This window comes from Chiloscyllium plagiosum, chromosome 37, assembly GCF_004010195.1.
Source record: "Chiloscyllium plagiosum isolate BGI_BamShark_2017 chromosome 37, ASM401019v2, whole genome shotgun sequence".
In the NCBI taxonomy this organism is placed as follows: domain Eukaryota; kingdom Metazoa; phylum Chordata; class Chondrichthyes; order Orectolobiformes; family Hemiscylliidae; genus Chiloscyllium; species Chiloscyllium plagiosum.
Window position 1 is genome coordinate 26616139 of NC_057746.1, and position 26615 is coordinate 26642753.

Sequence of the window (26615 nt, forward strand, 5' to 3'; positions counted from 1 at the left end):
ACTTTTGCATAGAACAATGGTGGTCTTATTTGGAAGTGGTACGATGAGCCTGTTCAGGTTATTCACAGAGCTTCAATGGATGGTTGCATACTCGGTATAATTTGGCTCACATTCCATGGTCCTCCTCTCTTTCTCTCTTTTAATGTTTACTTTGGCATAATGGATGGAAGTTTTATGATCGCTGCCATGATTAGAATGTACCTAATAACGATTGCAACAAGGTTAAAGTTAGGTTAACCCCCAATACATGGCAATGAAGTAATACATAGAATATTGACCTTTTGAGGTTAAGCTTGAAGGTGTGTTTGGAGATGGTGCTATTTCCACCACCTGTTGTCCTGTTTCTGGTGATAGAGGGGGCAGTTTCAGGTAGTGCTGAGAAAGATGTCTTGGAGTGTATACTCCAAGCATCTGTGAGGCAGAATAAAACAAACACTTTTAAAGGAACTTGAGTGATATACATTTGGCATTAATGGAACCAGAGTCCAGATTCCATATTGGCGAAATATTGTGACAAGGAATGATAGCAATTAGTAGGGTATGATTATAGCATTGAGTAAGGTGCATAGGGAAATTGCAATAGAATTATAGATATGGTTCCAACACAGAGGGAACCCACATGGGCCATTGTCGCCATGTAAGATCTGTGCCAGAGCAACTGAAAATTGGAATAGAAACACTGATCTAGTACACACCCTTGGATTTCAGACAATTGTTCACCATGCTATCATTTACACAAATGCTTCAAAGACAAAATAGGACAAATGATGGCATATCATTGTAACCACTCTACAATTTCCACATTTCTCGAATTTCATTACCCAGTTCAAGGCCTGTAGATTATACTGACTGCTGTAATGGTGTCTATCCTTTCTTATCATTAACCAAATAGATTCTGTCATGACATCTTTAGGACATTCTTACTCTTCAGCACTATAATATTCTTGTCAATGAGTATGGTCACTCTTCGTCCTTTCCTTTCCAACGTCTCCCAAATGCTCTACATAGTTTGCAGCTAGATCACCTTTATCTTCAATTACATTCCCAAACGGTTATCTGCACCTACATCACACCGACACTATTTACTATATACAATGGATTTATAAAAATAGAGTGACTAATATAGTTGTATTCATACTCCATATTGATCTGACTCTGCTTGGTGCTTTACTATTTCTTAGATTAGTATTATGCATCTTTTCCAATATTTTGTGCATTTTATTTTTCCTCTCGAATGTTATCAACAATTTTCATTTCTTCTTGACGAGGCAATTTATGAGCACCAACCAATATCAATGGCAAATTGCCCCAGAAAAATGAGGCAAGAAAAAAAAATCCATTAGTGATGTTGTTCTGATTAAATTAGATTACAGTATTTGAAGCAAGTAAAATCCGTGTTACAACGTTGAACAATGCAAGAAGATATTTGAAGAGGAATGCTATGATCGATGTATAAACATTACAAGCAGCAGAAATAACAGAATAGAGTTTCATGCATGCTTTCATTGAACTGGCTTGAGTTTTGTGGCATGGACATCAAAATTATTTGAGGGTGTTACAGGGTTCAGTTTCAGAGGTCAGGGCAGTAAATGCCTTGGGGAGGAGTGAAGGTTTGAAGACTGAATATTTGTGAGAGGTCAAACATACACTTCAAGAATTCTCAAAGACATCTTTTTCAGCACCACCTGAAACTGCCCCCCATCGCCAGAAATGGAACAACAGGTGGTGGAAATAGTACCATCTCCAAATGCACCTTCAAGCTTAACTTCAAAAGGTTAATATTCTATGTGTGGAAGAGAAACAAAAACAGCGCAAGAACACTAAAGGCTATACCACAGCTTAGAAACGTCACAGAAAAATAAGCCAATTATATATCCATATTCTTAAAGTGGTAGGGATGTTACTCAAAACTCGTATTGAAACTACTCAGACTACGATGCCACTGAGTCTGAACTTTTAAGGAACATATCATAAAAGGAAACCGAGCCACGGGAGAAACTGCACAGAAGATTTACAGGATAATTGCAAAATGGGATGGGGGAGGTGAGTATAAATATCAGGAGGGAGTTGACAGGCTGGGTTAGTTTCTTTCTTTTGAAAAATCGAACGTAGTGGGGGTTGGCCTAACATGATTTTTAAACTTATGAAACGTTTTAATAGAAAAGATACGGGGACTATGTTCCCTCTTGTGAGGAAACACTGAACTAGAGCCTACAAATATAAAATATTGAAAAAAATAATCTAACATGGAACTCAGAAATAAGTTCTTTACCAAAGTATGCCAAGAATTTAGAACCATGGGGCATGGTTGAAGCCAATACCATAGATGTCAGACTCATGTGAGAGATGGGAATAGAGAGTTATGATGATATGGAAGAATTGCAGGAGACTCAAGTGGAGAGTAAACAATTGCATAGATTGTTTGGGTTGATAACCTGCTTAAATGATGTTTATTCAATGTGTATTCCACCAAAAAGATACGTCATCATTACTTCAACATCGCAAGACACAACCTCCCTATCTAAGAGCACTTTAGCAGTACCTTTACATAGATTGTTCAAGAGAGCAGCTTGGTGTCACTTTCTCGTAGACAGTTAGTAGTGTGCAATACGTTTTAGTCCTGTCAGTCATGCTCACGTTCTGCCAGTCAACGAATTACAAATATGGCCTGAATATTAAGATGGGATTGAAAGGTAGATGGTTGGCTTCTGTGTAAATGTAATCATGATTCATGCTAGTAAAATGAATGTCAGAATGGGATGAACCTGGTTTAGCGTGTACATCGGTCAAGAAATCAGGAAGTAGTGCTTATCATTGAGATGCATTTTTTGGGGGTGTGGGGAAAAGAGCAGAAACTAATGAGGGGCCAAGCTTCAGGGAATGATAGAGACAACACTGTGATAATACGGTGTTATAGGCAAAGGAATGTTGTCGGCAATTAGGCAGCTGAAGAGATGTCCCTTATCTTTCAGAGAAATAGATTCACCTGTTTTTCTTACAGAAGCGAGAGTCAGTGGTGGGAAAGATTGTTCAAATTGGTATGGAAAAAGAGATTATAGTGATTATTTATTTCTACAATGCTCCTATTGTGTAGCTCATTTCTAAAAAAGGAAAGCAGACTCTTTGAGAGTTTAATGGGGTATCTCGAAGTAATTAGGCAACCCATTTATGTTCTGCATATTGGATCATATTTAATCTAAAGAAGTGACTATGGGCACCATGTGAAGTTAATACTATCCAATTATAAACATTTCCACAAAACCAATTCATTGCAGAACCGAAACTTCCTGGTTCCAGAAAAATAATATCCCTTAGCTCTTGGTGTTCTCTCCAGAGGTACAGAGGCAGGAGGCGTGGAATGAAGTGGGGCGACCAGCAGGCTGAAGACCTTGGTGGAGTGGGGATAGCCAGTGGGCTGGAGTTCATGTCGAGTGGGGATGGCCAACAGGCTGGAGGCCCAGGGCAGAGCAGGAGCAGGACCAGGCAGCGACTGGAGGTGAGCAGAGTGGGAACGGCCAGGGGGCTGCAGGCCTGAGTAGAGAGGTTGGTTGTTGGACTGGGGACTGGTGTGGGTTAATGACTTGAGAGAGCCCGGGCAGACCCTTTATGGAAGCCCTCTGCACTCACCTACTGAAAGATTGTAATGCTTATCTTTTTAATTTTATTCTAATTTTTCTAACCTACTATGAACAACTGTAAGCAATGCAACTTTTTGCTGTCTTTTTGCCTTTATTTCTATTTTTTGTATCTGAGATCTATACCTAGGTACTTTATACCTAAGATGGTGCCATGTGAAGTTACACTGTAAATATTTCACTGTACCCCTGTACTTCCATACTTAAGTACATCTGACAATAAAGGATATTCTATTCAAGGTAAATTTTCCCCTATCTGCTTGACCATCACTACAAAATTAAAAAGTCATGATAGCAAGGCCCTTATGGTTGAAGTCTACTGATTTAGTAACACACCATACCACTATTTTGACTGTCTTCAACACTTAGAAGCATAGAGATTTACAGCACAGATATAGACACTTCTGTCCAACTGGTCCATCCCGACCAGATATCCTAAATTAATCTAGTCCAATTAGCCAGCACTTGGCCCATATCCCTATAAACCCTTTCTATTCATGTGCCCATCCAGATGCCTTTTAAATATTGTAATTGTACCAGCCTCCACCACTTCCTCTGGACGCTCATTCCATACACGCACCACTTTTTGTGTGAAAAAAAAAAGCCTCTTAGTTCCCTTTTAAATTTTTCTCCTGCTCTGAGTTGCCTTTCCAAAATACAGCACCTCACATTTATCTAAATAAAACTTCTCGGCCCATTGGCTCACCTGATCAAGATCCCGTTGTACACTGAGGTAGCCTTTGATGTCCACTATACCTCCAATTTTTGTATAATCTGCAAATTTACTAACTATACCTCCTATGTTCACATCTAAATCATTTACATAAATGATGGTAAGCAGTAGACCCAGCACCGATGGCACACCAATGGTCATAGGCCTCCAATCTGAAAAGCAACCCTCCTCCACCACGCTCTGTCTTCTACCTTCGAGCCAGTTCTGTATCCAAATGGCTAATTCTCCCTGTATTCTATTTGATCTAACCTTGCTAACCTGTCTACCATGAGGAACATTGATGAATAACTTACTGAAGTCCATTTAGATGATATTCATCCCTCTGCCCTCATATATCCTTTTCGTTACTTCATCAAAAACTCACTGAAGCTAGTGAGACATAATTTCCCAAGCACAAAACCATGTTGACTATCTTTTATCAGTCCTTGCCTATCCAAATACATATCAATCCTGTCCCTCAGGATTCTCTCCAACAACCTGCCCACCACTGATGTCAGGCGCACTCGTCTATAGTTCCGTGGCTTTTCCTTGCCACCTTCCTTAAATAGTGGCACCACATTAGCCAAACTCCAGTCTCTGGCACCACACCTGAGATGATTGGTGATACAAATATCTCACCAAGGGGCCGAGCAATCATTTCCCTAGCTTTCACACAGTTCAAGGGTACACCTGATCAGATCCTGGGGATTGATTTAACTTTATGTATGTTGAGACATCTAGCACCTCCTCCTCAGTTATATGGACATTTTTCAAGATCTCACCGTCTATTTCCCCACATTGTATATCTTCCATGTTCTTCTCCACAACTGGCATTCCTCCAATTTAGAACGATTCGGAGATGCCGGTGTTGGACTGGGGTGTACAAAGTTAAAAATCACACAACACCAGGTTCTAGTCCAACAGGTTTAATTGGAAGCACACTAGCTTTCAGAGCGACGCTCCTTCATCAGGTGATTGTCACCTGATGAAGGAGCGTCGCTCCGAAAGCTAGTGTGCTTCCAATTAAACCTGTTGGACTATAACCTGGTGTTGTGTGATTTTTAACCAATTTAAAACATTAGCTTTTAGATCCTGTCTATCCTTTTTCATCACTATTCTAAAACTAATAGAATTATGGTCGCTGGCTCCAAAGTCCTCTCCCACTGACACCTTAGTCACTTGTGCTGCTTTAGTTCCTAAGAGTAAGTCAACGTTTGCACCTTCTCTAGTAGATACATCCTCATACTGAAGCAGAAACTTTACTTGTCCAGACTTAACAAATTCCTCTCCATCTAAACTCTTGACACTATGGCAGTCCCAGTCTACATTGGAAAGTTAAAATTCGCTACTGTAACCAGCCTACTCCTCTTACAGATAACTGGGATCTTCTTACAAATTAGTTTCTCAATTTCCCACTGGCTATTGGGAGGTCTGTAGTACAATCCCAATAAGGTGATTATCCCTTTCTTATTTCTCAACTCCACTTAAATAACTTCCCTGGATGTATTCCCAGAAATATCATCCCTAATTACAGCTGTAATATTATCTCATATCAAAAACATTATACCCCTCCTCTCTTGCCAGCATTTCTATCCTTGCTGTAACCTTCGTATCCAGGAATATTAAGCTGCCAATCCTGTCCAACCCTGAGCCACGTCTCTGTGATTGATATGATATTCCAGTCCCTCTACACCAAATAGTTTTCTGGGGAGCATTATGGGTGCAGTGAGTCAATTTCCACTGGAAGTTACCAACCTTAAGTCTAAGAGAAGGAGAAAATGCAGCTCATTACGCTGGGCTACAGGTAATATGGGCCATAATACGAAGACAGCACGTCTCCTTAAACATTTACTAGTGCTTTTATTCGGACTTGTTTCATTTTACTGGAATTCACTATCACTGTCATCGTTGTGTTAAGTGTATGTGACAGTTGAAAACATTTGCAAGCAGATTTAGCATATATGATAGTGAGGAGAAAAACTCCATCGCTGGAGATGATCTTTGACAAATTACTGGAAGTTCATTGCACATACCAAAGCAGCTTAATATAAAAATGTTCTTACTTGTGCTGTTTGCTCTAGGTTGGGAACTGCTGTGGAAATAGAGGTTTGAGATGTGTAAGTATCAGAGTTTTACTATGGAACACATGCACAAATACAGTGCTGCACACAAGAAAATACACACTAGCACATACACACGCAAACACATGTGCCAGAAATGAAACCCAAGATCTCAGAAGAAGATAATGAGACGATGGCGAACTTATGGAAAGGTGAGCCAGAAGCAGACATCAGGATTTAAAGAAGAGTTGGATAATCTCCCAGTTGGAAAAGGAATTTGGGATTATCAGTTGTAAGATGTTTAGAAGAGTAGGTTAGATCCTCCATACATGTCACGTTATTGTTCGTAGAATGGGAGGTAGGACTATTGTTGTATTAACTCAGAATTCTTCACACGTTTGAATTTTATATCTTCAGCACAGTAGCTCTGTGGTCAGCATTGCTGCCTCACAGTGCCAGGGACCCAGGTTCGAATCCCCTGTCTATGCTGAGTTTGCACATTCTCCCTATGTCTGCGTGGATTTCCTTTGGGTACAGTGATTTCCTCTGGGTACAGTGATTTCCTCCCACAGCCCAGTGATGTGATGGTTAGGTGGACTGGCCATGGGAAATGTAGGAATAGCGCAGGGAGTGGGTCTGGGTGGGACATTCTTCAGAGGGTCGGAGTGGACTCAATGGTCCAACTGGTCTGCTTCCACACTGCAGGGATTCTATTGTACATGAACATGCTAATACTCAGGCACATGCACAAAGACACAAGAGTTGCAACAAAAAGGTGAAAACAAATCCACTTAAAAAAATCTATAAATATATGTTAATTCTTATTTTGTTTTATTAAGCAATAATGACAATTAGTGCAAAATACATCAAGTAAATGATATTTAGATTCACATACCATACGTTGTATTGGTTGCACTGTTATCTCTGTAATAAGCAAAACACTTGATATTTGAATTTAAAATTATGCAAATTATGATCTGAATAATCATCATCAAATCAATAATATAATTTAAGTCTGTGTACCTTTTCAGCCTCAAGATTACTGGAAGATAAATTAGATAGTCATTAATTTAATTGTTTTAAATTCATTATTTTAAATGTTTTAAACTCATTACTTCGCAGATGTGTTTCTTATTAACATACGGCTAAATGATCATGAACACTCCTGAGAGAAGGCAAGGCTGTGGCCTTTAAGGATTGGATTCTGGGTAATCCAAGATGGAGGACAGGAAAAACTTCTGGCTGTAAAGCTGCTCCTTTTTTTGAGGTATTTTAGGTGTTGGAGGTGATTTCCTCGAATTCCAGGAACAGCAATTATTGTTTTGTATGCACATTGTTTTGGAACTTTGGAAAAAAAAGTCCAAACAACAGCAGATTTAAAAGGGAGAAGAGCAGACAAAGGAAGCACATGGTGAGGACAGTGCAGGAGAAAGAGAGAGAGAGAGAACCTGCACAGTTACTGCCTTTGCTGTTTTTGAATTTGTGTATCGCTAGACATCGGAGTGCATCTGGGAAAATTAACAAACAGTGAAATTCACAACTAATATTGGAGGAACTGTTGGGTGAAGTTCACAGCACAGAATCAGATAAGTTAATTGTTGTTTTAAGTCTGTCCAAGAGAAAGACTGTATTAGTGAGTACAGTGGGTTCTTTCTTGATTAATGTTTTTGGAGATAATCTCTTGATTAAACTTAAAATATAAGCCATTAATAAGCTATTAATTTAACCAGGGGCAGTGTTTGAAGAGAAATAAGATGGTGTTATTTTTTGGGTCTGTAGATTGTGAAGGAGCAAAAATGGCTTTTGCAGTGATATGTACTTCTTGTCAGATGTGGGAGTTTAAAGAGAGTTTAAGGGTTACTGTGGATTATATCTGCCATAAATGCTGTTGGATGTGAATCTTATCAGATCGAGTGGATCGGTTGGAGAGACAGATAGAAGCGATGAGGAATTTGCAACAGCAACAGTATGTGATGGATGGCAGTTATAGAAACGGGGGAAAGTCTCAGATACAGTCACATAGATGGGTTAACTCCAGGAAGGGTAAGAGAGGTAGGCATCTAGTGCTGGAGTCTTTCGTGGATAAACCCATTTCAAACAGGTATGCTGTTTTGGAAAATGTAGGGGGTGATGGATTCACAGGGGAACGTAGCATGAACAGCCAATTGTCTGGTATTGAGACTGGCTCTAATTCAACAAGGAGTATGTCAGCTTCCAAGAGATCAATTGTGTTAGGGGATTCTGAAGACCGAGGTACAGACAGACGTTGCTGTGGCCAGCAGTGAAAAAGCAGAATGGTGTGTTGTTTCCCTGGTGCCAGGATCAAGGATGTCTCAGAGAGGGTGCAGAATGTTCTCACGGGGGAGAGGGGCCAGCAGGAGGTCATTGTCCACATTGGAACCAACGACATAGGAAGGACAAATGTTGAGATTCTGAAGGGAAATTACAGAGAGTTAGGCAGAAATATAAAAAGGAGGTCCTAAGGGTAGTAATATCTGGATTACTTCCAGTCCTACGAGCTAGTAAGGGCAGGAATAGGAGGATAGAGAAGATGAATGCATGGCTGAGGAGCTGGTTTACGGGAGGAGGATTCACATTTTTTGATCATTGGAATCTCTTTTGGGGTAGATGTGACCTGTACAAGAAGGGCGGATTGCACCTAAATTGGAAGGGGACTAATATATTGGCAGGGAAATTTGCGAGAACTGCTTGGGAGATTTAAACTAGTAAGGTGGTTGGGGGGTGGGTGGCCCAGGGAGATAGTGAGGAAAGAGATCGATCTGAGACGGGTACAGCTGAGAACAGAAGTGAGTCAAACAGTCAGGGCGGGCAGGGACAAGGTAGGACTAATAAATTAAACTGCATTTATTTCAATGCAAGGGGTCTAACAGGGAAGGCAGATGAATTCAGAGCGTGGTTAGGAACATGGGATTGGGATATCATAGCAATTACAGAAACATAGCTCAGGGATGGGCAGGACTGGCAGCTTATTGTTCCAGGATACAAATGCTACAGGAAGGATAGAAAGGGAGGCAAGAGAGGAGGGGGAGTGGCATTTTTGATAAGGGATACATTACTGCTATGCTAACGGAGGAAATTCCCGGAAATACATCCAGGGAAGTTATTTGGGTGGAACTGAGGAATAAGAAAGGGATGATCACCTTATTGGTATTGTCTTATAGACCCCCCAATAGTCAGAGGGAAATTGAGAAACAAACTTGTAAGGAGATCTTAGCTATCTGTAAGAATAATAGGATAGTTATGGTAGGGGATTTTAACTTTCCAAACATCGACTGGTACTGCCATAGTGTTAAAGGTTTAGATGGAGAGGAATTTGTTAAGTGTGTATAAAGACACTTTTCTGGTTCAGTGTGTGGATGTACCTACCAGAGAAGGTGCAAAACTTTACCTACTCTTGGGAAATAAGGCAGAGCAGGTGACTGAGGTTTCAGTGGGGGAGCACTTTGGGGCCAGCGACCATAATTCTATTCATTTTAAAATAGTGATGGAAAAGGATAGACCAGATCTAAAAGTTGAAGTTCTAAATTGGGGAAAGGTCAATTTTGACGGTAGTAGGCAAGAACTTTCGAAAGTTGATTGGGGGCAGGTGTTCGCAGGTAAAGGGACGGCTGGTAAATGGGAAGCCTTCAGAAATGAGATAACAAGAATCCAGAGAAAGTATATTCTTGTCAGGGAAGGCTGGTAGGTATAGGGAATGTTGAATGACTAAAGAAATTGAGGGTTTGGTTAAGAAAAAGAAGCAAGCATATGTGAGGTATAGACAGGATAGATCGAGTGAATCCTTCGAAGTGTATGAAGGAAGTAGGAGTATAGTTAACCCCAGGACCTGATCAGGTGTAGCCTTGAACTCTGTGGGAAGCTAGAGAAGTGATTGATGGTCCTCTCGCTGAGATATTTGTCCATCAATTGTCACAGGTGAGGTGCCGGAAGACTGGAGGTTGGCAAACGTGGTGCCAGTGTTTAAGAAGGGCGGTAAATGACAAGCCAGGAACTACAGACTGGTGAGCTGGACCTCAATGGTGGGCAGGTTGTTGGAGGGAGTCCTGAGGTAACAATGAAGATTGAGGAGGGCAGAGCAGTAGTTGTGATCTATATGGACTTCAGTAAGGCATTCGACTAGGTTCCCCATGGGAGACTGATTAGCAAGGTTAGATCTCATGGAATACAGGGAGAACTAGCCATTTGGATACAGAACTGGCTCAAAGGTAGAAGACGGAGAGTGGTGACGGAGGATTGTATTTCACACTGGAGGCCTGTGACCAGTGGAGTGCCACAAGGATCGGTGCTCGGTCCTCTACATTTTGTCATTTACATAAGTGATTTGGATGCAAGCATAAGAGGTACAGTTAGTAAGTTTGCAGATGACACCAAAATTGGAGGTGTAATTGAAGAGGGTTGCCTCAGATTACAACAGGATCTGGTCCAGATGGGCCAATGGGCTGAGAAGTGGCAGATGGGGTTTAATTCAGATAAATGCGAGATGCTGCACTTTGGGAAATCAAACCTAAGCAGGACTTATACACTTAATGGTAAGGTCCTAGAGAGTGTTGCTGAACAAAGATACCTTGGAGTCGAGGTTCATATTTCCTTGAAAGTAGTGTCGCAGGTAGATAGGATAGTGAATAAGGCATTGGTATGCTTTCCTTTATTGGTCAGAGTATTGAATACAGGAGTTGGGAGGTCATGTTGCGGCTGTACAGGACATTGGTTAGGCCACTGTTGGAATATTATGTGCAATTCTGGTCTCCTTCATATCGGAAAGATGTTGTGAAACTTGAATGGGTTCAGAAAAGATTTACAAGGATGTTGCCAGGGTTAGAGGATTTGAGCTACAGGGAGAGGCTGAACAGGCAGGGGCTGTTTTCCCTGGAGCGTTGGAGGCTGAGAAGTGACCTGTTCGAGGTTTACAAAATTATGAGGGACATGATAGGGTAATAGGCAAAGTCTTTTCTCTTTGGTCGGGGAGTCCAGAACTAGAGGGCATAGGTTTAGGGTGAGAGGGGAAAGATATAAAAGATTAGGGTGAGAGGGGAAAGATATAAAAGAGACCTAAGGGGCAACCTTTTCATGCAAAGGGTGGTACTTGTATGGAATGAGCTGCCAGAGGATGTGGTGGAGGCTGGTACAATTGCAACATTTAAGAGGCATTTGGATGGGTATATGAATAGGAAGGGTTTGGAGGGATATGGGCCGGGTGCTGGCAGGTGGGACTAGATTGGGTTGGAATATCTGGTCAGCATGGAGAGGTTGGACTGAAGGGTCTGTTTCCATGCTGTACATCTTTATGACTCTATGGCTTATTCTGATGACCATTTACAAATGGAGCCCAACGATTATGTGGGTTGCGCTTCCTTAAATCATGACTGGAGAAACTACAGCTACGTAGTTGGATCAGAGAGGCAGGAATAGTACACTTTAAATTAGAGAAAATTGAGAAGAAACTTGAAAAGGTATCAAAAAAAGCGGCGATAGGACATTCTAGATTTGCAAAATATTTCTAACGTTGGAAGGAAAGAGTGACAGCACAGATAGGGAGAGAGTAGGGCCTCTCAAAGATCAGCAAGGCTGACTTTGTGTGGAGATGGAGGAAATTGGAGAGACACCAAACGAGTATTTTGCATCAGTATTTACTGTGGAAAAGGACATGGAAGATATAGAATGTAGGGAAATAGATGCTGACATCTTGAAAAATGTCTATATTACAGAGGAGGAAATGCTGGATGTCTTGAAACACATAAAAATGGATAAGTCCCCAGAACCTGATCAGGTGTACCCTCGAACTCTGCCGGAATCTAGGGAAGTGATTGTTGGGCCTCTTGCTGAGATATTTGTCTCATCAACAGTCACAGGTGACGTGCTAGAAGACTGGAGGTTGGTAAAGGTGGTGCCACAGTTTAAGAAAGGTGGTAAGGACAAGCCAGGGAGCTATAGACCAGTGAGCCTGACGTCAGGGGTGGGCAAATTGTTGGAGGGAATCCTGAGGGACAGGATGTACATGTATTTGGAAAGGCAAGGACTGATTCGGGATAGTCAACATGGCTTTATGCGTGGGAAATCATGTCTCACAAACTTGATTCAGTTTTTTTGAAGAAGTAACAAAGAGGATTGATGAGGGCAGAGCGGTAGATGTGCTCTATATGTACTTCAGTGAGACATTCGACAAGGTTCCCCATGGGACACTGGTGAGCAAGGTTAGATCTCACAGAATACAGGGAGAACTAGCCATTTGGATACAGAACTAGCTCAAAGATAGAAGACGGAGAGTGGTGATGGACGGTTATTTTTCAGACTGGAGGCCTGTGACCAGTGGAGTGCCACAAAGATCGGGTCCTTTACTTTTCATCATTTATGTTAATGATTTGGATGTGAGCATAAGAGGTATAGCTCGTACGTTTGCTGTTGACACCAAAATTGGAGGTGTAGTGGACAGCGAAGAAGGTTACCTTAGATTACAATGGGATCTTGAACAGATAGGCCAATGGGCTAAGACGTGGTAGATAGAGTTTAATTCAGATAAATGTGAGGTGCTGCATTTTGGGAAAGCACATCTTAGCAGGACTTATACACTTCATGCTAAGGTCCTAGGGAGTGTTGCTGAACAAAGAGACCTTGGAATGCAGGTTCATAGCTCTTGAAAGTGGAGTCGCAGATAGATCGGATAGTGAAGAATGCGTTTGTTATCCTTTCCTTTATTGGTCAGATTATTGAGTACAGGAGTTGGGAGGTCATGATGCGGCTGTACAAGACATTCGTTAGGCTGCTGTTGGAATATTGTGTGCAATTCTGGTCTCCTTCCGATCGGAAAGATGTTGTGAAACTTGAAAGGGTTCAGAAAAGATTTACAAGGATGTTGTCAGGGTTGGTGATTTTGATCTATACGAAGAGATGGAATAGGCTAAGGCTGTTTCTCCTGGAGAGTCGGAGGCTGAGGGGTGATCTTAAAGAGGTTTATAAAATCATGAGGGGCATGGATAGGGCAAATGGACAAAACTGTTTCCCTGGGGTGGGAGAGTTCAGAACTAGAGGACATATGTTTAGTGTGAGAGGAGATAGGTATAAAAGTGACGTAAGGGGCAACTTTTTTCACTCAGAGGGTGGTACATGTATGGAATGAGATGCCAGAAGAAGTGGGGGAGGCTGGTACAATTGCAACATTTAAAAGGCATCTGCATGAGCATATGATTAGGAAGGGTTTGGAGGGATATAGGCCAAGTGCTGGCAGGTAGGAATGGATTGAGTTGGGAGCTCTGCTCGAAGGGTCTGTTTCTGTGCTGTACATCTCTATGACTCTATCGCTCTATTTAGGGTACTGGATAACAGAGCAAAGGTGGTATGAGGAGAAACCTTATTATGCAGCCAGATCACAGTTATATTCTGATATGCATTGTCTGAGAGCGCGCATTGTCTGAGGCTCAACTGAGGCATTCAAACGAGCATTGGATAATTATTTAGGTAGAAATAGTATGGTAGATACGAGGGAGAAGCAGTAGATTGGCACTAGATAATGGAACTATTGCGGGCACGATGGGTTAAATGGTCTCATTCAATGCTGTAACAAGTTTGTGATTCTGTGATAGGGACCAGGGTAATTATCCAACACTAAGACAAAAGAATATTAGTTAAAAAGGTCCCAGCATGTTTGACAGAATTGCAAACCTTTGTTTTGGTGGATAAGTCCAAACGTAAGAAACATTATAGCTATAACCAGTAAGGTCACTGCACCTCCCAGTCCTAGGAATAAGTTGGTGTTCCCGCTATTTTTCTCCAACTCCTTGCCTGAAATAAGAATTTAAAATAAATATGTCAAAATCTTATTCTAAGTATATTGAGGAAAAACTGTTTTTGTGTTATAACAAATAGCATGATTGTAAAAACATATCAGTAATCTGAGGGTTGCATTTCTGTGGCGTCTTTCATGGTTTCAGGATGTCGCAAAGTGCTTTGCAATGAATAAACTGGTTTTGAAGTGCAGACACTTCTGGAATCCAGTAAACATGACAGACAAGCTGCGCTTAGGAAGATTCCACAAACAGCAGTATGATAAATATTAGGTTAATTGGGCTTATATGTGACGTATGATGCTAGATACTAATGACCAGGCACAGAAGCCAGCTCCCCTGCAATTACTCGAAATCAAGTCATGGAAACATCTGTATTTACTTGGGATGAGAGGCGAGAAAAAGAAACGGTCACTTGTGTGTAACAACACTTCTAGATAAATACATAAAAAATAAATTGGTCTTCCATTCCAACTCATTTTAGATTTAGCTCTCTCCCCACCTCTCCCTAACCTTTCACTGTCGTCATTGCCCTTAACCATTATTCTGTTTTCAGCATTTCTGAGCTGATGTGTGCCCCAGAGGACCGCTTTTTAAATAGAAATGATTATTCTTAGTTGCCACTTACGTTTCACTTCCAGTTTGGTTCCATTTCCATGTCTTTTCCCTGCTCCAAAGAAGTTTATATTACAGTAATAGGTGTCCGAGTCTTTCTCAATCAAGTCGGAGATATTAATGAAGATCCTTTTCTTAGCAAATGAATCACTGCCCGATTTCTGCAGCCGAGCTGTGTAAAAGGGACTATCATCCAATTTGTACTCATCCGATTTACCCCGCGTCCAGTAAGCTGCACCAACTGGAGATGAAGTTCCTTCAAAGTCTAAAACACAGTTCAGTGTGACAGACTCCCCCTCTGTTACAGTTATAAAGGGAGGGAACTGGAAGACAGTGATATTCATCTTCGTACCCACTGGTAGAAAGAAAAGAGACCTTTATATTTACGTACGCACATGTATATATAAAACAAATAGGAGGTGTTAGCAATTTAACATATATCCGCCGAAAGTGCATGAAATCTTCATCATATACAATACGGTCTGAACCACGAAGCCAGATGAACAGTTTGTTGTGCTATCCCGTTTCACTGCCTTATGATCTGAACCAAGAGTTCAAATCATAAAAATGCAACTGCTGATCCATTCTCACGATCCTCTATGCTGACCATTTTTCTTTTTGATTATAATTGCTTTCTACTCATGTGGGACAACATTCACCCTTCGTTGCTCGGGGTCCTTGCTCTTAAAGAAATCGCAGCGACTTTCACAAAGCGGGACAAAAGTGAAGAGAGTTCTGTGCCGACCTGGGGACAGCGAAGCTCCGAATAAGTCAACGGTTTGATTCTGCTCAAATCGCTGACATGAAATCGCGTGCAATCTGACAACCGGTTGGCATGGACGAGTTGGTCCGAAGGGTCTGCTTCCGTGCTGTACATCACTATGAGTCTATCTGGAAACAAATTCAAGGCTGTGCAAGGTCGGTGAACATTTGCGCGAACACTCTCCCTTCTCTACTTTATTTTGATTAAGGTGTTCATATATTTATGATGGGGAGGTGCCGGTGTTGGACTCGGATGGACAAAGTTAAAGGTCACAACAACACCAGGTTACAGTCCGACAGGTTTACTTGGAAATACAAGGTTTTGGAGCGCTTCTCCTTTCTCAGGTAGCTAGTGGGGCAGGATCATAGGACACAGAATTTATAGCAAGCTATTTGTAGCTGGTGGGTCAGGATCATAGGACACTGAATTGATAGTTTGCTATAAATTATGTGTCCTATGGTCTTGCCCCATTAGATACCTGACGAAAGAGCAGTGCTTCGAAAGCTTGTACTTCCAAATAAATCTATTGGACAACAACCTGGTGTTGTGTGATTTTTAACTTCATGTATTTAAGACGAGCAGGTGATTGCGTTCCCGATAGCTGGCGAGCCCTTAATCTGACAAAGCGGTTATCCTAGGAGATGTGACAATGCACGCTGTACTGATATAACACTCTCCAGATCTCGTACTCAAGCACTACTGCTCCCTTACTATTGTTGTTGAAATGTCGAAGCGAGCTCTGAACTTCAAGGAAATGTAATTCAATTAGAAAACACACACAAGGTGCAGAGTGGTTTGCAAAGAGAAATCAAGACGGCGTTGTGATTTAGGGTAAACAGATCACGGGAGCAAGGCAATCAGAAGAAGAGCGGGGGCCAGAGTGGATATTAAATAGTGGGGAATACAAAATGAGTATGTTTCATTGGCGTAGGATCGAGTAAAGGGATAGTATAGGAGGAACAGAAAGACGGAAGATTGGCAGAAGTTTTGATAAGGGTGAAAATAAGGGAACAAACGAAGTGAGGTGACTGCCACAAATAATGTCTGTAGTTTTGGGTTGCACCGACAGTGGGTGTTGGCCGGTTGGCGTTCAGGGGAGGTTGGGAGTTGTTAGTAACAACGTGTAAGACGAATAGCTTCGTCCGACATTGTGAAGGCCACTGTTAGAATGCAGATCCACCAGACGGCTGGAAAATGCTGACTTTGCCTGATCGATGATATCAGGTCAGGAGGCTAAGATTATGGGGAAGTTCAAGGACGATCAAACAGCGCTTGTGCTGAATCCACAATTGCTCAGATATTTAAGCAATCCCCAAGCAGCAATATCTAGACAACACCAAAGCCTGGGCGAATAATCCTGTAAACAACACAAATGTCAGCGAGGTGTACATCCCTCGAACAGTATGAAAGCAAACGATTACATCATAATTATTGCACGTGCTTGTTAATTTAATAAAATCTATGAATTTACATGGCACCTCTTCACATCCTTGAATTATGCAATGTGCTTCAGAATTGAACCTTGCCTTTCAATTATTGTTGAGAAATCTAACATGGACGTCAATTCCTGTCAGCAATGCTTCACCAATCGGCTTTAGCTCAATTAAAACATTCGCCAGAAATATCTATAACCCTTCGCCGTAATTTCGATGCGAAGTAGGACGAGATAATTAAACAGTCGGTCTCCCGTCAAAGTTCCAAGCGGGAGATAGGGAGATTCTGGCAGAAACTCCATCTCTGTGCGTCCCGACTTTAGGATATAAATGCGGGAGCGGCACAGTTTAGGGCGGCACGGTGGGCTCAATGGTTAGCACTGCTGCCTCACGGCGCCAGGGACCCGGATTCGATGGGGCGACTGTCTGTGTGGAGTTTGCACATTCTCCCCGTGTCTGTGTGGGTTTCCTACGGGTACTCCGGCTTCCTCCCACAATCCAAAGATGTGCAGGTTAGGGTGGATTGACCATGTTAAAGTGCCTAGCGTATTCAGGGATATGCAGGTTAGATGCATTCGTTAGGGGTAAATGTAGAGGAATAGTGTAGGACAATGGGTCTGGGAGGGTTACTCTTCGGAGGGTCGGTGTGGACCTGTTTCCACAGCGATTCTATGATTCTACGAATGTTTCACGTATCAGCCTTCTCTGAGTTGCAGGCGCTTGACGTTCGCGTTTCTGTGGACATTTCAACCAGTCCAGGTTCTTAGAACACCATTGGTTTGCCTAATATTTGCCAAGCAAAATAACAGTACTTTCAATTCTCGATTTGGAGCGGCAAATATCAGTGGAACTCACCTGCGCTTCTCGGAAAGCTGATCGACAGCATTAGGACCAGCAGTTGTCGGAAAACCATGCTCTCTGAATTTGTGAGGAGGTTGCAGATAAGTGAATCTAGAAGGCGAGAGAAACACATTATTAATCGTTCTCGAAGCGTGAATGGAATTATTTGTGGTCTCCACGTAGATCACACAGGATGTGCAATTCGTGGCTGCAACTGAATCGCGTCGCCTTTAAAGCCATCTCCTTTAGAGTTCTGGAATTGGAGATAAACATATTGATGACAGTGTTCGATAAGTCGGAAACGCAGACCATGAAACAAGACAACTACCCACAGGTCTTGTAGGTGTGATATTATGTTTAGGTCGTGGAGAGTCCCTACCCGCCAGCTGCATATTTCTCCGTTACGATGGCCTTGATAATGCACAAAGGGGATGAAAGAAAGGACGGGTTCCCTTAAAGAGGGGACCAAAAGTTTCCATTCACCTAATCGTGGTCCTGTGATTCCAGCCACAATGGTAACCAAGACTCAGGGATGTGCAGGCCAGATGGATGGTAAATGCAATTTCCAGGGATAGTGTGGGGACTTGGCCTGGGTGGGTTGCACTTCAGAGGATCGGTGCAGATTCGATGGGCCGGATGACTTCTACCTACATTGTAGGAACTCTATGTTTCTATGCAATGTTTACGGTTATTGCTATCGTCAACATTTAGCCAGCAGCCCAGGCCCTGAGCGAAGGTTTGCAGGTTATTGGCACCTGCGCTCAATGAGCTAATCGGCGCGACAGTCAGCATTCATGACCCTTCATCAGGCGGTAGTGAACTCCCCCCACCACGCCGCCCTCAGGCGATCAAGGTTAGTGCTCTGGCATTGAAGGCGCCGCGTTTCGGGAGAAGCGTTGAACAGCGGATTGGTAGTTTGTTCAAAATGTCTGTCCGGCGGTGAAAGTGCTTTCCGCAGTCTTGCGAGGCGCTGCATAATCCTTTGCGTTTACTTTAAACGTTCGATCACTTCGTTTCAAACTACAATCCGCAGGGAGTCACGTTGCTTGTTGATGTGTGTTGAGATTGAACGTAGATTTTATGCTGGTTATGCACATATTCTCCGAGATCAATTTAAACAATTAATGATCTTTATCTGCATGCGAATCATCCGTAGAGCCCAACCGTTCATGTTAGTTATATTTGTTAATCTAACTTGATTGAAAAGGACGGATGAATGACAAATGCAATTAAGGAAGGAATGTCTTACGAGGAAAGGCTGAGGGACTTGAGGCTGTTTTCGTTAGAGTGAAGAAGGTTGAGAGGTGACTTAATTGAGACATATAAAATAATCAGAGGGTTAGATAAGTTAGACAGTGAGACCCTTTTTCCTCGGATGGCAGTGGCTAGCAGGAGTGGACATAGCTTAAAATTGAGGAGTGACAGATATAGGACAGATGTTAGAGGTAATTTCTTTACTCAGAGAGGGTAGGGGCGTGGAACGCACTGCCGGCAACAGCAGTCAGCATGTGGATGTACCTACTAGAGAAGGTGCAAAACCTGACCTACTTTTGGGAAATAAGGCAGGGCAGGTGACTGAGGTGTCAGTGGGGGAGCACTCTGGGACCATAGTTCTATTAGATTTAAAATAGTGATAGAAAAGGATGGACCAGATCTAAACGTTGAAGTTCTAAATTGGAGAAAGACAAGATTTGACGGTATTAGGCAAGAACTTTTAAAAGCTGATTGGGGGCAGATGTTCGCAGGTAAAGGGATGGCTGGAAAATGGGAAGCCTTCAGAAATGAGATAACGAGAATCGAAAGGAAGTATATTCCTGTCAGGGTGAAAGTAAAGGGTGGTAGGTGTAGGGAATGCTGGATGACAGAAGAAATTTAGGGTTTGATTAAGAAAAAGAAGCAAGCATATGTAAGGTATAGATCGAGTGAATCCTTAGAAGGCAGTAGGAGTATACTTAAGAGGGAAATCAGAGGGCAAAAAAGGGGACATGAGAGGGCTTTGATAAATAGGGTTAAGGAGAATCTAAAGGGTTTTTACAAATACATTAAGGACAAAAGGGTAACTAGGGAGAGGATAGGGCCACTAAAAGGTCAGCAAGGTGGCCTTTGTGTGGAGCCGCCAGAAAATGGGGGAGATACTAAACGAGGGGTTTGCAACAGTATTTATTGTGGAAAAGGACATGTAAGATATAGAAAGTAGGCAAATAGATGGTGACACCTTGCAAAATGTCCAAATTACAGACGAGGAAGTGTTGGATGTCTTGAAGCGCATTAAGGTGGATAAATCTCCAGGACCTGATCAGGTGTAGCCTAGAAGTGATTGCTGGGCCTTTTGCTGAGATATTTGCATCATCGCTAGTCACAGGTGAGGTGCCAGAAGACTGGAGGTTGGCTAACGTGGTGCCACTGTTTAAGAAGGGTGGTAAGGACAAGCCAGAGAACTATAGACCAGTGAGCCTGACGTTGGTGAATGGCAAGTTGTTGGAGGGAATCCTAAGAGACAGCATGTACATGTATTTGGAAAGACAAGGACTGATGAGGGATAGTCAACATGGCTTTGTGCGTGGGAAATCATATCTCAAAAGTTTGATTGAGTTTTTTTGAAAAAGTAACGAAGTGGATTGATGAGGGCAGAGCGGTAGATGTGATCTATATGGACTTCAGTAAGGCGTTTGACAAGGTTCCTCATGGGAGACTGATTAGCCAGGTTAGATCTCACAGAAGACAGGGAGAACTAGCCATTTGGATACAGAACTGGCTCAAAGGTAGAAGACAGAGGGTAGTGGTGGAGAGTTGTTTTTCTGACTGGAGGAATGCGACCAATGGAGTGCCACAAAGATTGGTACTGGGTCCTCTACATTTTGTCATTTACTTAAATGATTTGGATAAGAGCATGAGAGGTACAGTTAGTAAGTTTGCAGATGACACCAAAATTGGAGGTGTAGTGGACAGCGAAGAAGGTTACCTCAAATTACAACAGGATCTTGACCAGATGGGCCAATGGGCAGAGAAGTGGCAGATGGAATTTAATTCAGATAAATGTGAGGTGCTGCATTTTGGGAAAGCAAATATTAGCAGGACTTATACACTTAACGGTAAGTTCCTAGAGAGTGTTGCCGAACAAAGAGACCTTGGAGTCCAGGTTCATAGCTCCTTGAAAGTGGAGTTGCAGGTAGATAAAATAGTGAAGAAGGCGTTTGGTATGCTTTCTTTTATTGGTCAGAGTTTTGAGTACAGGAGTTGGGAGGTCATGATGCGGCTGTACAGGACATTGGTTAGGCCACTGTTGGAATATTATGTGCAATTCTGGTCTCCTTCACATCGGAAAGATGTTGTGAAACTTGAAAGCGTTCAGAAAAGATTTACAAGGATGTTGCCAAATTTGGAGGATTTGAGTTATAGGGAGAGGCGGGGACTGTTTTCCCTAGAGCGTCAGAGGCTGAGGGGTGACCTTATAGAGGTTTACAAAATTATGAGGGGCATGGATAGGGTAAGGAGACAAAGTCTTTTCCCTGGGGTCGGGGAGTCTAGAACTAGAGGGCATAGGTTTAGGGTGAGGGGGGAAAGACATAAAAGAGACGTACGAGGCAGCGTTTTCACACAGAGGGTGGTATGTTTATGGAATGAGCTGCCAGAGGAAGTGGTGGAGGCGAGTACAATTGCAACATTTAAGAGGCATTTGGATGGGCATATGAATAGGAAGGATTTGGAGGGATATGGTGCCAGGTGCTGGCAGGTGGGACTAGATTGGGTTGGGATATCTGATTGGCATGGACGGGTTAGACTGAAGAGTCTGTTTCCATGCTGTACATCTCTATGACTCTATGATTGTATGAGTAGAAAAGTCACTAACTTTAAGGACACTTAAATGGTCATTGGTTAGGCATATGGGACGAGAATGGAATAGTGTAGGTTAGATGGGTTTCAGATTTGTTTCACAGTTCAGTGCAGCATCGAGGACTGAGGGGCCTGTACTGCGCTGTAATGTTCTATGTTCTATTAGTGGTAAACTAGGGGATTGAGAATGTTTAAAACTTGACAAAAGATGACCAGAAAATGGAGAAAATAAACTTTTAGGGTATACTTGCAAGTAATATCAGGATGGTCAGGAAAACATTTCTTTAGATTTCTGATAGAAGCCAAACTGAACACGTCATTGACATAATAAACCTGGGGAAAGAATAATGAGGAACAAGGAAGTGGTGAGTGGGTTGAATGAAAAATAAACTTTGCATCAGGTCTTCACAGTGGAAGACACAAGCAGCACTCCACAATGAAGAACTATTTAAGGGGTAAAAGGATGAGAGGAAATACATCACCAGAGAAGAAAGTGCTAGGGCAATTAACCAGTCTTAAAGCAGATAAGATTCCCAGACATGATGCAATGCACCTTAATATATTAAATGATCACACAACCCCAGGTGTTGTGTGATTTTTAACTTTTTCCACCATAGTCCAACACTGGCACCTCCAAATCATATATTAAATGAAATAGCTAGAGAGATAATGGATGCACTGGTAATAAACTTACAGGAATCCTTAGATTCTGGAAACGTCTCAGAGATGGTAAAACTGTCAATGTAAAATCTATATTTAAAAATGGAAGGGCACAAAAAAATACCACATGGAACTGTACACCAGTTAGCCTAACGTCTGTGTTGTGAAAACCTCTAAAGTCAATGACAAAGTATGCAGTAGGATAGCATTTACAAATACATAACGCTGTCAAGCAGAGTCAGTATAGCTTAATGAAGGGAAAATCATGCCTGACAATTTTACTGGAATTGTTTGATGAGGTATCATGCAGAATAGATAGAGGTGGTGCAGTGAGTGTAATATATTTGGATTTTCAGACGGCGATTGATAATATATTACACATTAGGGTAATAAGATAAGAACCTATGGTGCTCAAGATGGTCTATTAGCATGGACAGAGGTTCAGTAAATAATAGAAGGCAGAGTTGAGGTAAGGGGGGCATTTTGGCATTGTGACCTGTTGTGAGCTAGTTGTGTGCCACAAGAATTATTGCTGGGACCACTGTTATTTACAATATATATTAGTGACTTGGATGAGGAAAGTGAATGTATTAGCGCTAATTTTGCGGATGACACAAAAATAGGTAGGAAGGCAAGTGGTGAGGATGACATAAAGAGTTTTCATAAGTATATAGAGATGTTAGGAGAGGGCAAAAACTGGGAAGATACAATGTAATGTGGGAAAATGTGAGATTTTGGCAGGTAGAACAGAGTAGGAGCTGAATATTACTTCAATGGAGAAACACTGTAGAGAGCTACTGAACAGAGACATTTGGGTATCCTCATCCATGAATCACAAAAAAACTAGCATCCAAATTCAGTGGGTATTGGGAAGGTAAACAGAACGTCCATTTTTATTTCAAAGAGAATATAATATAAAAATAAAACGATATTAAAAAACAGCTAGAATTATGCAGAGTTATGGAAAAAATATACAGTACTGGCATTGAAGGCAGCTCACATCAGGCTCACTAGACTGATACTTGGCCTGGAGGGATTAACTTTTGGGAAAAGGTGGTGTAGATTTGGTCTGTAATTGTTAGGAAAACATCTAAGAGTCCTAGGGGACTTGACAGGATAGACGCAGAAAAGTCATTTCCATTGTGAGTGAATCTAGGATAAGAGGGCATACTATCAGAATAAGGAGTCGCACATTTAGACTAAGATGAGAAGGAATTGCTTTTTTTCAAGGGTAATGAATCTGCGAATTCTTAGCTGCAGAGGGCTGTTAACATTAGATTATTAAGTATATTCAAGTGTGAGCTAGATTTTTAACCAGTAAGGGAATCGAAGTCTATGGAGAAAGCACAGGAAAATGGAGTTGAGGATTATCTGATGATCTTATAAACCGTTATCTCTTTGACATGCGGAGCCGACTCGATGGGATGAATGACCTACTTCAGCCGAGAGAGATTTATCTTTTCACTAAAGTCTCGTATAGTCTGGTGACCTTGGTGAGAAGTCTCCAGCTAAAAATAGATTCCCACTGAAACAAAGTCCGCCGAGCGCTTTACAGAGTTAGCTAATGTTAGCTATGTTGATTGAACATAAGGATCTCACCTATAAGTTTTATTATTACCAGAAAGAGTAAAACAGTTCCTTTTTGTGTGTAATCGAAACAAAACACACGGTAAGAACGAGTCTATCTACAAATTTTCAGGAATAAAACTAATAGCGCATTTGATTAGTTTAATAATGAAATGAATATTTGGCTCAGTAGATTCTTTGGAAAGCAGTTAAGAAAATGTATCATAACCTGACTTTGTAATTCTGATTACGCTTCCTTGACAACTTGATCGGCAATTATAGACAATGTTCTCAATTCTCTGTTTACTGAACGTATTTAAACCAATTTCGTGTTTGGAGAAACGTCCGTTGGTAATGTCAGTTGACCTGTAATCCAGTGTCATCCTCCAAGTAGTCCCATAGCAGTTTCGATTATATCCATTGAACCTGGAAATATTTATAGAGTCAGTGATGGTGCAACCAATTGTTGTAAAGCAGAACCCTACCGGAATGACTGATATGTTAAGGGAGGCAAATTATCTTAAATGTACTCTTAACTGCCATATAGGTAAGCTAGCAAAACATTTGGTTTCAGACCACTTAGGAATTGGAAATGCTTGTGAAAATATGTTCGCTTCTTGTTAAAATTAGCATTATAAGGGGACGGGACAGGCAAAAAGAAACTTAAGTAGAAAGAAACACAATTTATTTTTGAAGGGACATTTAATTCAGGCATTAGCCTCATGCTTGGCTCTGAGATTTTAACGTACAGAATAAATACTTAGCATTACATCACGAATAGAGTGTTCAGTGTAATGCTGAATATGCATTTTGTGGTAGAAACTCTGAAGGACATCTAAAGTTGCATCTCAGATTAGTGAGATAGAATATAGAACATAGAACAATACAGCACGGGAACAGGTCCATCAGCCAACTATGCCTATGATGACCTTGATGCTATTAGAGTCATAGAGATGTACAGCATTGGAACAGACTCTTCCATTCAATGCATCCATGCTGATCAGATATCGCAAACAAATGTTGTCCCCTTTGACCTATATCCTCTAAACCCTTCCTATTCTATACCCATCCAGATGACTTTTAATGTTACAATTTTACCAGCGTCCAACACTTCCTCTGGCAGCTCATTCCATACACGCACCACCTTCTGCTTGAAAACGCTGCCCCTTACGTCCCTTTTAAATCTTTCCCCCCTAAACTAATTCAATCTGCCTGCACATGGCTTGTATCCCCCGATTCACTTTGTCGATCTAATTTCCTCCCCTGGCAGTGCATTCCAGGCACCTCATACTCTTTTGTAAAAAATACTTTTCTCACACATCTCTTTTAAACGTTCTCCCTCTCACCTTAAACTTATGCCCCTAGTATTTGACGCTCGAAGAAAGATGTCGACTATCCACCCTATCCTTGTCTCACTTAATTTAATACACTTCTGTTAGGGAACGCCTCAACTTTTGATGCGATAGTGAAAAAAAATCCAAGTTTGTCCAACTTTCCCTTATAACTAATACAATCCAGTCCAGGTAACTGGTAAAATTATTGCACCATCTCCAAAGCCTCCACATCCTTCCTATAGTGTGTATAGAGTATACCAAATCCGTCTGACCAAAGTTATATACAGATGCAACCTGACTTGCCAACCTTTATATACAATGGCCCAACCAATGAAGGTGAGAATGCTATTTGCCTTCCTTATCACTTTATCCACTTCTGTTGTCACCTTCAAGGAGCTCTGGACATGGGCCACAATATCCCTCTCCATATCAATGCTTCTGGGTGTCCTGCCACGTACGTAATCTTTCCACCTGCATTTGACCTCCCAAAATTCATCACATCACGCTCGTTGAGATTAAATACTATCTGCCATTTCTCCATCCAATTTTTGAACTAAATCCATATCCTTCTGCATCCATTACAATCCTTCATGACTAAACACAACTCTATCAATTCTTGCATCATCTGCAAGTTTAATAATCAGACTAAGGGCATTTCATTCAAATCATTTGTATATGGATGTAGATTTGATCCCTGAGCTGGAAGGTTCATTTTCAGACATTTCGTCACCTTACTAGGTAATATCTTCAGTGAACCTCCAGACGACGCACTGCTGATGATTCTTGCTTTCTATTTATATGTTTGGGTTTGTTTGGATTAGTGAAGGCATTTCCTGTGGTGATGTCATTTCCTGTTCTTTTTCACAGGGTGTGGTAAATGGGGTCCAAATCAATGTGTTTGGTGATAGAGTTCTAGTTGAAATTCTAGAAGCATGGCATTCCAACGCTATCAACAAACCCATTGACTCGGACCAGTAATTATCAGCAGTGCCTCGTCCAGAGGCTCACTGAAGATGTTACCTAGTATGGTGATGAAACGTCTGAAAATGAATCTTCCAGCTCAACGAGCAAACCTACATCCAGACCCTCAACCTGAGTTACAAATCTTCCCAAAACTCGCTCATTTATATATACTACAAACAACAGAGGTCCCAGAACTGATCGTTGTGGAACACCACAGGTCACTTGTCTCCAGTCAGAAAAGTACCAGTCCAAACCTGTCTTCTATGACGAAGCCAATTTTGCATCAAACTTGCTTACTCACTATGCAACTCATGCAAATTGATCTTCTGGACCAGCCTACCATGAGGAACCTTGACAAATGCTTTAGTCAAGTCCACGTATGCCTTATCTTCACTAATCAT

General features: G+C 41.7%; 1 protein-coding gene across 1 annotated transcript; it reads right to left on the minus strand.

Moving 5' to 3' along the window:
• LOC122541531 lies at nucleotides 1–26615 on the minus strand. The gene is made up of 8 exons (XM_043678359.1): nucleotides 26516–26615; nucleotides 17873–17968; nucleotides 14835–15176; nucleotides 14085–14204; nucleotides 7431–7449; nucleotides 7303–7331; nucleotides 6411–6439; nucleotides 1–201 (listed from the first exon to the last, which is right to left on the minus strand). The coding sequence occupies exons 1-8, from the start codon at nucleotides 26613–26615 to the stop codon at nucleotides 73–75; spliced, it is 864 nt and encodes a 287-aa protein (XP_043534294.1). The 3' UTR covers nucleotides 1–72.

Bases quoted from the DNA above. Each gene is read 5' to 3' on its own strand.
- LOC122541531 (XM_043678359.1), bottom strand. From the start codon at position 26,615: ATGATTAGTGAAGATAAGGCATACGTGGACTTGACTAAAGCATTTGTC. The intron at 15,177-17,872 runs GTGAGTTCCACT...TCTTTCTACCAG, and splicing joins CAGCTTTCCGAGAAGCGCAG to TGGGTACGAAGATGAATATC. The intron at 6,440-7,302 runs GTATGTGAATCT...CTATTTCCACAG, and splicing joins TGCAACCAATACAACGTATG to CAGTTCCCAACCTAGAGCAA.